This window comes from Pyricularia oryzae, chromosome 2, assembly GCF_000002495.2.
Source record: "Pyricularia oryzae 70-15 chromosome 2, whole genome shotgun sequence".
Lineage (NCBI taxonomy): Eukaryota > Fungi > Ascomycota > Sordariomycetes > Magnaporthales > Pyriculariaceae > Pyricularia > Pyricularia oryzae.
Window position 1 is genome coordinate 2,703,702 of NC_017850.1, and position 11,727 is coordinate 2,715,428.

The window sequence follows — 11,727 nt, forward strand, 5'->3', positions numbered from 1 at the left end:
AACATGCGCCTAATCCAAGTCTCATGAAAATCGATCATCCACGTACTTGGCACCACACTCGGCAAGTAGACTATCCACTGTGGAGCCTCTAGCCATTTGAAGAAGGCGGCGACGTAACAAAGTGGGGGGAAAGTGGCAGAGAAAAAAAAGTTTTGGCGGCTGTCTCAACTCAAAAGCTGGATGTCTCCCGTCAATCCCTTGCTGTGTTCGTCCAGCTCAAGTTCATCACTTGTGTCTCTTTGCCTTCCTTCAGGGCCCAACACCGCCAAGGGCGAGATGGCAAATACAATGGATTCCTCACGTATATTCGTGCGGAACCTTCCGCCAAACATCACCGAGGCGGACTTTCGAAAGCACTTTGCGTCAAAGGGTCAAGAAATCACAGACCTCAAGCTGATACCAAAGAGGAGGATTGGATACGTGGGCTTCAAAAGCCCCCAACTCGCAGCCGATGCTGCAAAATATTACAACCGGTCTTACATTCGAATGTCCAAGATTGCAGTTGAAATAGCTCGGCCGGTAAGAATCATCCTGTCACAAGCCCCCTCCTTTCTCCTGGCTCACTTTGATCCCTTGATTCGCCCAAATTCACGCCTCGGATACGTCCATGAGTACTAGCTTACAAGACTGGCATGTAGATCTCCGACCCATCCCTTCCTGCCTCCAAGAAGGTGGTCACCGCACAGGCAATCGTTGCAGCCCACACAACAGAGAAGGAAGCAGCGCGTGCGGCCAAGCCAGAAGCGGAATCAGCTCCGAAGAAACAGAAGAGGAAGCGAGATGAGCTCGACATGGCGGACCCAAATCTGAAGGAGTATTTGGAAACAATGAACCTGAAGCCCGGAGGTGCCGCCGCCGAGTCATCAGCCATGATCGTTGACGCGGATCAATCTGGTGCCAACCCAAGTGAAGCCCTGGTTGGGCTGGAGAATGAAAGTGATGATGAATACGAAGAGATTCCGGCCCGACCAGTAAAGAGACAGGCCGTAGAGGCCAAGGATGCTACAGCCGCTGCGGTGAAAGCAGCGCCAGCTGAAGTCCTACCTCCTTCAGAAGCACCAGCTCCTCAAGAAAGTGCCGATGCATCGGCTCAAGCTGATGTGAAACCGGCAAATGATGACGACTGGCTTCGATCACGGACAAATCGGCTGCTCGATTTGGTTGATCCGGATGATCCCAAAGCATTACAGCCTGTGTCCGTTGATGAAGGGCCTGCGCCTGTTCTCAAGGTGGCCCCTGAAACGGACCAGTCGCCTCAAGATGATGTGCAAGAGGAGCAAACCAAGCCTGTGCCGGAGAAGGTCCAAAAGGATGATCCGGTCGAATCTATCCGCAAGACATCGCGACTATTTGTGCGAAATCTACCCTACAGTGCCACCGAAGATGACTTGAAGTCTGTATTTGGTGCATTCGGGCCCCTTGATGAGGTGAGTTCACTAACCAGGTTTTCTTTTCTCTTTGCGTCGACGACGGGATTCCACGTGATGAACATCTGATAGGGACAGCTTATACCGATGGTATATGATGCCAACCTGGATCACAGTATTTTAGTAGATGCTCTGTTTTCTGATAAAAGGACCCGTCGTTTGATGTCTCCATATAAATTTCAACTTGGTCGATGTAAGCAAGACTAACCAGGAGACTATACAGATACACTTGTCTCATGCTGGGCGCGAAGGCACGAGTAAAGGGATAGCCTTTATCCAGTACTCTGAATCTTCGTCGGCCGTAGATGCATTCCAGAAGCTGGACGGGTGTGATTTTCAGGGGCGAATCCTGCACGTGCTACCCGGTCAGGCCAAGAGGGTGCTAGACGAGTACGCAATCTCCCAACTGCCACTCAAGAAGCAACAACAACTCAAGAGAAAGGCCGAGGCCGCAACGAAGCGGTTCAACTGGAATGCGCTTTATATGAGCCAAGATGCCGTCAACGCGGCTGTGGCGGAGCGTTTGGGTGTTTCGAAATCGGCTTTGTTCGATCCCTCATCATCAGATGCAGGTGTCAAGCAGGCGATTGCAGAGACCTCCACCATCGAAGAGGTCAAATCCTACTTTGCCTCCAACGGAGTGGATCTGGACGCTTTCAGGCACAAGGAACGCGGCGACACGACTATCTTGGTCAAGAATTTTAGCCATGGCACCACTTTGGACGAGCTCAAGAAAACGTTCGAAGAGTATGGCCCTCTGACGCGAGTATTGATGCCTCCCAGCGCAACAATAGCTATTGTGCAGTTTTCTCATGCTGCACATGCCAAGACAGCGTTCAAGAAGCTTGCGTACTCGAAGTTCAAGTCCTCGCTGTTGTATCTGGAGATGGCACCTAAGGACGTTTTCAAGAATGTTCCCGAGCCAACTGCACAGGAGCAAGGCAAGCAGAAGTTGTCTGTCACTGAGCTGTTGGAACGTGATGACGCAGAGGAACAAGGCGAGACAACATCACTCTTTGTCAAGGGTCTCAACTTCGCCACAACAACAGAGAAGCTGGCCGAAACCTTCCAATCACTAGAGGGCTTCGTCTCTGCCAGAGTGAAGACAAAGACCGACCCCAAGAAACCCGGCCAAGTACTCAGCATGGGCTTCGGGTTCGTAGAGTTTCGTAGTAAGGAGCTTGCTCAGGCTGCGCTCAAAGTTATGGACAATTACAACCTCGAAGGCCACACACTAACGGTGAGGGCGTCGCACCGAGGTCTCGACGCGGCTGAAGAGCGGCGCCGTGAGGACAAGGCCAAGAAACAGGCAGGGCAGCGAACAAAGATTGTCGTCAAGAACTTGCCGTTCGAGGCAACCAAAAAGGATGTCCGGACTCTATTTGGCACTTATGGACAGCTGCGCTCTGTCCGTGTACCCAAGAACTTTGAGAACCGCACACGTGGTTTCGCATTTGCAGAGTTCACGACGCCCAAGGAGGCAGAGAACGCGCTCAATGCTCTCAAGAACACGCATTTGCTGGGCAGGAAGTTGGTGCTTGACTTTGCCGAAGCCGAGGCGGTTGACGCTGAAGAGGAGATTGCGAAGATGCAGAAGAAGACGGAGGGACAGGCCAACAAGGTTGCACTCCAAAACCTGATAGGAAAAGGACGGAAGAAGGTGACTATTGGGCAAGATGAAGAGGGCGATGAGATGTAGGGGCCGGGGGCACTGTCTTGGATCCAGTGGATTTGGGAGGACTTGGTTTGGTTTTTCTGGGTGAGAGTACAGTTTCTTTTTTTTTGCATTTCGACTGATGAACATCTAGATACCCCCTTGCAGTATTTATCTCCCTAAAATGCAACCATTCCTCCCCCATTGCTTCAATTATCAATTGATGGATTGCAATGAACCTGCGTTGATGTGGTCCAGACAAATGAAGCGACCGCATCGACAGTGTCGAGGGCAGCGCATCTGGAGGGCGACTCAAACGCTTTAGCAAAGGCATGAAATTTGATGAAGAATTGAAATGTATCGATCAATCGCGGTGTCTCAACCCACTTGCATTTATGCCTGCCCTTGGGACTAGTCTGGTCTGGGACGGTCTAGTGACGTTGGACGATGGCGAGTTGAGGTTCTGGCCAAGGATTTGAATGACTTTTTTTTTTTTTTTTTTTTTACGCCCTTTGCGAAGGGTTCGGGAGTTGTGAGCGAGACCGACATCTACTGACCACATCAACTATCTAGAACACTAATCGGGGCCGGTAAGAGTCTTGACAGTCTTTGCCCCAAAGCATTGCGCAGGGCTGCCTGATAGTCCTCGCACAGCGCCGCAAAGAAGGTTGCACAAACCGGGGGCCATGGAAGTGATTCTTCTCGTTACAGTCGTCCCTTGAACCACGCCTTATCGACTACCGACCAACTCATCCATACCCCAAGTTCTTTTTTTCTTTTTTTTTCTTTTTTTTTCTAGCTTCCTTTTTATCATCTTTGTTGTTTTGGCTATTCTTTCACCTTTTTGTTGTATTTTCTCGCCTTCTACCGGTATGTGTGTTTCGTGCTTGCATTCCTCCCTCCCTCCTCTTCGATCGTGTAAGACCCCATGTAATCTTGCCAACATGCCTGTCGGACGTTGATGCACTGCGCCGAATTCCATTCCTGGATCAGCCTCCAAGTCCCATTCGCACACCCCCTGCCTACCTACCCTTCCCTCGGCGACGGCCGGCCGTTGGCTTTTAGCTGCAAGTAAACTCAAGACAAGTCATGCCCCAGAGTGTATTCAAGCTCGTCTACGTACAGTACTTGCATGGCTTTGCCACCAAGCTCCCATTTGGTGCCGCTTTTTCTTGGCTCTCTATCTTCTTGCTGCTTCTTCCCCTGGACCACACACGTATTGCCTGCCAGATACATGAAGGGCAGTGGGTGTTGAATGGCTTACTGTATTGTAGTATAATGACCACCCTAGCAATGTGCTCTACATACCCATTATGGGATGTTTCTGTCACTCAATTCGAACGCACTATTCGAATTGGCTAGGTAGGTATCTATGTTTCTTCGTCATCGAGCTACCGCTTTCCAACAAGTCTTGATTTAGGGGGGCTATTGATGCTCTGAGATTCTCCCTTTGCACGATCCTTTCGGTGTGAGCGAGCAAGTGTTACCAAGTAAGAAGAAAAGAATGGCTACCCTGGATTCCCTGCCCTGGAGTTCCCCGAGCAAAGGTGCTGCAGAATCAAGCCTAGATCGGCCACGATCCTAGGGCGGGAGGAGGATAGGAGGAGAGAGAGAGGTGGGGGTGGAGGGGTGTGGTCTTTGTCTACCTATTCCCATGCAAGGTACACTCCCTCTACGGCACTCTACCATACCTACCTACCTCAAACCTGTCTACTGCACAATCAAGGTGGGAGGGTGCTACTTGTGCACTTGGATTTACAAAAGCCGGACTCTCGCCAAACGAGTCTTATCCATTCCTTTCTCAACATATCCAACGTTCATCTCTCATTCCCCTTTCCATTCTCTTGCTTTCCACACGCACACACTCTCTATCTCTATTCCAGTCACAAGCACATCGCCTTTTGGCTTTAGGAATCTTGTCACATCCCACCCGCAGCATTCTTTCCCACCCAACCGCCACCCATCATCATGGTCATTCTCGGCAATTCTCCCCGTCACCCCCTCCATCAGCAAGGCCCTCCTCATCCTCCTCCGGATCCCTTTGAGACTGGTGGTGTGAGGAAACGCCAGAGGCTGTCACATTTTGCCAGCCTAGATGATGCGGCACCGGTGCGGTTCGCCCCGTTCGCCGGCGGCATCGTAGACGCCACCACCGCAGGCAGGTTGCCTCTGAGCGAATCGACAGGCAACGTACAGAACCAAAATGTCCAGAGCTTTGCGCATAACAGGGAAATAGTCTTTGGCAGCAGTGGCAGCAGCCAAAACCCGCTTGCGCACTGCTCAACAGCATCGACGGAGAACAATAGCGCTGCCACAAGCCCGAAGCTCACTCCGCCGTCGACACTGGAGAGCAACCATCATCACTCCGCCGCGGGTGCCATCTGTGGGCCCAGCAATCCTTCGCCGTGGTCGCTTGACCTGGCAGACGAACAGACCAGGCGCAACAGCCTCGGTGCCAGGCGCGGAAACAGCCAGCACCTGCACCTCGATTTTGCCAACGGCCAACGGCGGAGCATCTACGGCGCACCCGCCGGCGGTCCAGGAGCACTGCCGTCTCACAAGGGCACATCGATGGCGGGTGCACCTTCTGTGAGCTACAATCCCCTTTACAACAACGCGGCATTCAGGGCCTATCGGGCCAAGCAGGCCGAGAAGGCTGTTGATGGACGCGAGGAGCAGAAGTGGCCTGAGTGGCTGGAACAGGCATTTTGCGACGGTAAGCCATGAATTCGAAGCTCTATTGCCATTTAAAAAGCTGCTTGACATACTACCCCTGTGGTGTTCTCTCGTCTACTACTACACATGCACTAGTTATGAATGGCCAAGTATGAGCTAACACGTCCGCCAAATAAGCTCTTCTGACCATACCGGCGATGGGACGACACAAATACCAGATGATGAAGCGCCCGGCTCCCAACGCAGAGGGAGGCGGTGGTGGTGGCAGCACCAACAACTGTAGCACATCCAACAGCAACGACCAGGCTGGACGCAACATGCTCATCAGCGAATGGCTTTGGCTTGTGTACCTGGAGACTCTGCCCTCGGTCGGCGCCGAGTTGCCGGACAGGCAGTGGGAGATGCAAGTGGTCAACAAGAAGACCGGTGAGAGCCAAACGAAATTGATGAACCATGCCATGGTGCGTGACCGCAAGATGGTGTCTAGCCATATCCAGGTGACGAAGAACTTCTTCAAGGATAACCCCATGCGTAAGTTTTTTGGTTGACTTCCTTTTCTTTTACCCCGTTTTTTTTTTTTTTTTTTTTTTTTGGGCTAGAACACATGTTGTGTCACCATCCATTTTTTTTCTTTGTTCTTTCCTAAATGCTCCTTGCCCACACCTATCCAGCCCCCAATTCCACCACCTTTCCAAGCAGCCGGATCCGGAAGTTTTGCCAAGCGGTAAAGTACGGCAAGAAGCCATTTGGGCTGTGCGTATTGGCCCGTCAGCCTGGGTGATCGCCAACCTGGGTTTTCCCAGATAAGCCTTCTTTTTAACTGGGGAAATCAGAGAAAAATCCAAACACTTTTTCAAGGCATTCAAGCCCCCAGAGAAACAAAAAGGGAACACTCTAAGCGATGCGGTGGTGCGGTTCATGTTCCCGCTTACACCAGGGTTCTCTCCCTGCAATGCTCAGTTGCGGCATGCACAAGCTACAGGGGGATGTGACGGGGTGCCTTTTGTGGTGCGGAGAAGCCGTTGGTGATGCAAGGGATGAACATAACGCCTATCTTTGTCCTGGGACGAGAACGGCGGCTCCCCACACCTTGGACCTTTTTGCTATTGACCTTGTGACGTTGCGAGGACTTGGCTGACCTATGAACTTGCAATCAACCTTCGATATGCAGAACATTTTGTTTTCGTCACAGAGGAGAAGCGAGCCAATGGCCGCGAAGAGGAAGAGGAGCGCGAGAGCTTCAAGGACAACACGGTGCTACGCGCGCTAAGGGAGTCCCGCCTCCCTGACAAGAGATACAATTACCGGTACTGGTCGTACCTTTTAGCTGCCGATAAGCGCGTCCAGGTTCGGCCAAAGGAGTGTTGGATCCTGGTGGCGGCAACATCGGTCAACTTTGTGTCGACGTCATCCTCGAGCAGAATTACCTCGTCGTCATCCTCGGGCAACGGCGAAACCCACGGCCATAATGGCACAGGCAAGCCAGCAGCTTCATTCCATGCCTACCACACCAAGACGGGCGAGAGGCTCGACGAGCAGCGTTTCCCGCACCTCGAAAAGAACCTGAAGCGTGAGGATTGGCCGCGCAGTGGAGCCAACATCAAGGGATGCATGCTCCACGAGTACACGCGGACCATGACCCAGGTGCCGTCGACTTCGATCCGCAACCTGAGGAAGGACTGGGAGGAAGACTTCCCGGAGCTGCACGAACCGCTTTCCATTGCCCTCGCAGACGGCGTCCAGGACATTCTGCACTGCAAGGCCACGCTCGACATCTCCCAGGCCACGCAGTTCCCCGCCGGCGCCGAGCTCAACTCGTGCATCGAGGTGTCGATCGACCAGCCCGAGCTGGTCGGCCACGACTGGAAGGTCGTGACTCGCCTGTGCAGACCTCAAGAGCTGTGCCGCGACCGGGGTGCCGGTTCGGATCCCTTCTTCTCTATCGAGACCAAGCCCGTGGGCCACGATGGCAAATGCGACGGTGTCAGTCTCGCCGCGGGCGGTAACTGCAACTGTGTTGCTGCCCGCCACAAGAACGAGCTCATGGTGCCCTACCCGGCTGCCGAGCTTGCCGTCATGCTCAGCCGCCTGGCCACCTACCATCCCCATCCCTACGTCGGCTTCGAGCCCTCTCCTGAGGAACTTGCCGCCGAGGCTGGTCGCAAGAAGCGTGGCCGCAAGTCAAACACCGCCACTGGGGATGATGAAGCTGACCGGAGCATGAAAATGATGCTTGACGAAATGAAGAGGGCCAAAGCCGGGCTTTTACCAAGGAAGCTGCCCAGCGCGACCACCTCTCCCGCATCCAGAAAGCCGACGGCCCCGAACACACGTCCCAATAACGAAGATGGCGGTGGTGCCTTCTCAAAAGACGGAGCAAGCACCCCCAGCTCAGACGAGCCTGTGACGCAGATGAGCCTCATCGGGCAGGTCGCCATGATGCAGGAGCTATGGTCGCAGGAGCCCCCGTCTATGGCCACAACGCCCGGGCAGCAGCGGCCCTGGACGCGGCGGTGCCTGCTGCTCTGGACCTTTGATACGCTCTACTCGATCGACGAGAAGCGCCTGGCTGCTGGCCACAAGTACCCGATCAACCGCCAAGCAGCCGGCAGCATGTCGTGGCGCTTCATGTCGGCCATCGACCCGTCGGACCCCATCCACCTGCAGCAGTCCATCATCGGCGGCGACGAGGCCGCCGCCCAGATCGCCGCCGTCGCGCAGAGCGTGTCTGCAAACGCAGCCTACACCCCGTCCGAGTCCGCCATACTCGCCTCGTCCCCGGCGCCAGGGGTCGCCAACGTCTCCGCGGGCATGATCGTGCCGTCGTCCACCCCGTCCTCCGCCAACAGGACCACCTCCAGGCTCGGAGGCGGCCTCCACCGCGACCAGATCATGTCGCCCTCGCCCAGCTTCCAACAGCACATCCACGCGTCAATGGCGGAGAACTACGCCACCACGTCAGCCTGGTCCGGCAGCGGCGCCAGCATCCTCTCCAGCAACGGGCACGCCTACGCCGCAAACTACCACAGCCACCACCACCACCCTACACCATCACCGCAGCCCACCTCCGCAATCCACGCCTCCTCCTCGATCGCCTACGGCCAGCGCGGCGGCACACCCCTGTTCCGCGGCCTAATGGACGACTTTCGTCACGCCGGCAGCCCGGGCTCGGGGCTCGCCACTCCCCCGCCCACGGCAGGGTTGGCTTCCATGGCGGGTCCGTCCGCGGCACCACTTTCCCAACACATGGCCAACGGCAGCCTAGCCCCGAGCTTGAGCTTCATGTCGACTGCCTCGGCGGTTGAAAGCTGCACCGAGCCCGTGGTCGACCCGTTCCTGACCTCCGGCTCTTTTGGCGGCTACCAGCACGACGTCGTCGTCCCGGATGGCTGGGAGGTGGTCCACACTGGCCATGACTACGGGCTCCACGGCCTGCCCTCGTCCGGCTGGACCGTCCCCCCGGGCAGCAACGTCGGCGGGGCCGGTTCCGCCGCGTCGAGCTTCAACGGCCACCCATGCTGGGCGTCTCAAATATCTCACCACGGCCTGTCTCGGCAGCAGTCGCAGCATCAGCACTGGAACACACCAGCCGCGTCGACACCCGGCTCGACCACCCTGGAACTGTGCTCCGGTGCCGCCGAGTACGGCCAGACCGACGAGGGCGTGTGCTCACATCAACAGATGCAGTGGAGGCAGCAGCAGCACCGGGTCGCCTCATCTCAGCCGTCTCCCTGTCACTCGCCCACGCCCCACGGGTCGCAACACCCCGCAGTCGACTTGGGCACCGACTTGAACCATGGCCACCAGCTGCATCAGGGACAGCAATTTTTCGTCGCTGGCACCAGCAGCCAAACCTCGCGGAAGCTGGCGCTTGAGGACGATGACGAGGACGACCAAGGCCGTCGTAGCGCCGGTCCTGCCGTTGCTGACCCGCAAATGTGCGGCAACGATCATGAGGATGCTTGGGCTTTGATAGATGCTTGAGGGGGATGTCAATCCGTGCAGTGGATTGTACTTTGCCAGCCCCATTACTATTGTTTCTTTTTCGCTTATTGTAAGTTGGTAACGGGCATGTTTAATTGGAGTTTCTTGGCTGTAGGTTTAAGGGGGATTTTTATTTTTTACTTTTTAGGACCCGATTCGATGTTCATCGGGTTGATATAATTTTCTTTTATCTCTACCCCTTGCCTCTATCGAAATTATAAGACAGGTACCGAATGATTTGGCGTTTGGGAAAAGGTTACCCGAGTATTAGGGGATTATTCGATACCACACGAAGCAAAGTGTCTTTTAGTGCTATACAAAATAAGTATGTACAATCGTGTACTATTGGAACTACATTAATATTCATGCATATGCTTAGATGTTATAATTGTTAACTGACAATGGATAGAATGAGAATTTAACAGTAAAAATAATCTCCGAATAGTCTCAAATTCGTGAAAATTGCAAAAATATGACAAGAGTGGGACTTGAACCCACGCGGATTTCTCCATAGGAAACATGGATTTAACACCTTAATCCTACGCCATAACCAACTCGGCCATCTTGCCTTGTGTGCAGAACGCGCGTGGGGGAGATTAGGAAGCATTTCCACAAGTCCCTGTCTCTCCCTCTGGTGTGCATCCTTTGCTTACCACGTTCGTCTCTTATTGAAAGTGGTTGCTTAGTGGTGCCGGATGAACTTTCAGTCTGATACAGTCGCGTTGCAACAAGAAAGCCATGCATGCAGAGCCGTGTTTGGCAATTGACAGGTGACCTAGCGGAAATGTACTCCCGTAGGCCTTAGCCACGGCCGCCCATCTCTCCCCACCACGGCGCTTCTGACGGGAAGGTCCGGGCCAATACATGCTACAAGTACATGCATAACACACCTAGGAAAAGTCTTTCTTATTCAAATATTGCTTCGCAGCCTCAGGGACTATCCTATCCCTATAGCCAAGGAGTATCAAAACGGTTAGGAAATAAATAAAAAAATCCCGCGCAACCCGAATGCGGAAGAAGCAAAAGCTATTTAGAATGGCCCCCAATCAACACTGAAGATTTCAAATTAATTAAACACAGGCATGGTTGAGGACCGGTAGAAACGTTTTGAGTGGGAGCTTATGTGGATAATGGGAAATGTTTCGTGTTTCATCGCTCCATGCCGATAGCAAAAACCCCCCGGTGCAGAAAGTTCAGGCGAGAGGGGGAGATGGCAAAAAGAAGGGTTCTCCCTGGGCCTCCCGGGCAAAAAAAAAAAACTTTAATGCCCATTCCTCGCGTTGCTTTTTTGGCGCGCGCTTCCGATTTTGGTGATCTGGGGAATATGGGTCTGCAAGGATTGTACGGTTCAACATGCCCTTTCCCAACTAGCACACATCAAGCATTTCTTGAAACGGCCCGTGGTGGGAAACAATCACAATGACCTTCGGGGAATGAAAGGGGCTATTGCGGTTCTACGAGTGTTCAGGTATTGTAGGACTTGATTGCACGACGGGAGACGAGACGGGTGTCGCAGCAGTACAGACGGCTGCGTGTCCAAGGGGGAGACATATCCGTATCTCCGTTGGACGGAAGAAATAGCAAGAGGGAAAAAATGACTCCTCATAGACATATAGCTTTTTCGGTGCATCTTAAAAGTTGGTGGCTGAGCGGTATCAAGATTCTACAACAGAAACACCAGACGGGAAAGAATCTAATCACCCCAGATCGGATTCCGTCGATCAAACAGCTTCGAATATAGGACGAGAACCCAAGAACCGCTTTACAATAGATGATAAAGTCGAGGCCCTTGTCTCCGATCAAACATGTCAAGACCAGACAGAGCTCTCCGAAGATCTGGTGACACTAAGGATTTATTTTTCTTGCTGGTTGCGTTCGTCTCTTCTTTTTTTTGTCGTTTTTGGTGCGGGATGCACACGGCAACTCAAAAGATTCGTCTAAAACCGGCCAGAGAAAGTACGGGTGAAATATCTTGTTGCAGCGAGC

The 11,727-nt window shown here is 53.6% G+C and overlaps 2 protein-coding genes and 1 non-coding gene across 3 annotated transcripts; 2 read left to right on the forward strand and 1 right to left on the reverse strand.

Moving 5' to 3' along the window:
- Nucleotides 1-179: 179 nt before the first annotated feature.
- MGG_01217 (multiple RNA-binding domain-containing protein 1) lies at nt 180-3,285 on the forward strand (the record flags this gene model as incomplete). The annotated part of the gene is made up of 3 exons (XM_003714068.1): nt 180-519; nt 639-1,427; nt 1,651-3,285. Coding segments are annotated over 3 exons (2,605 nt in total), but the record flags the coding sequence as incomplete, so codon positions are not given.
- Nucleotides 3,286-5,049: 1,764 nt separating this feature from the next.
- Nucleotides 5,050-9,895, forward strand: MGG_01218 (uncharacterized protein; the record flags this gene model as incomplete). Its single annotated transcript, XM_003714069.1, has 4 exons — nt 5,050-5,797; nt 5,893-5,906; nt 5,976-6,288; nt 6,929-9,895. 4 exons carry the CDS (start codon nt 5,050-5,052, stop codon nt 9,739-9,741), a joined length of 3,888 nt encoding a protein of 1,295 aa, XP_003714117.1. The 3' UTR covers nt 9,742-9,895.
- A 319-nt stretch (nt 9,896-10,214) lies between these two features.
- On the reverse strand, nt 10,215-10,310 carry MGG_20017. The gene has a single exon. It is a non-coding gene; the product is annotated as a tRNA-Leu (tRNA).
- Between the last annotated feature and the right edge of the window lie 1,417 nt (nt 10,311-11,727).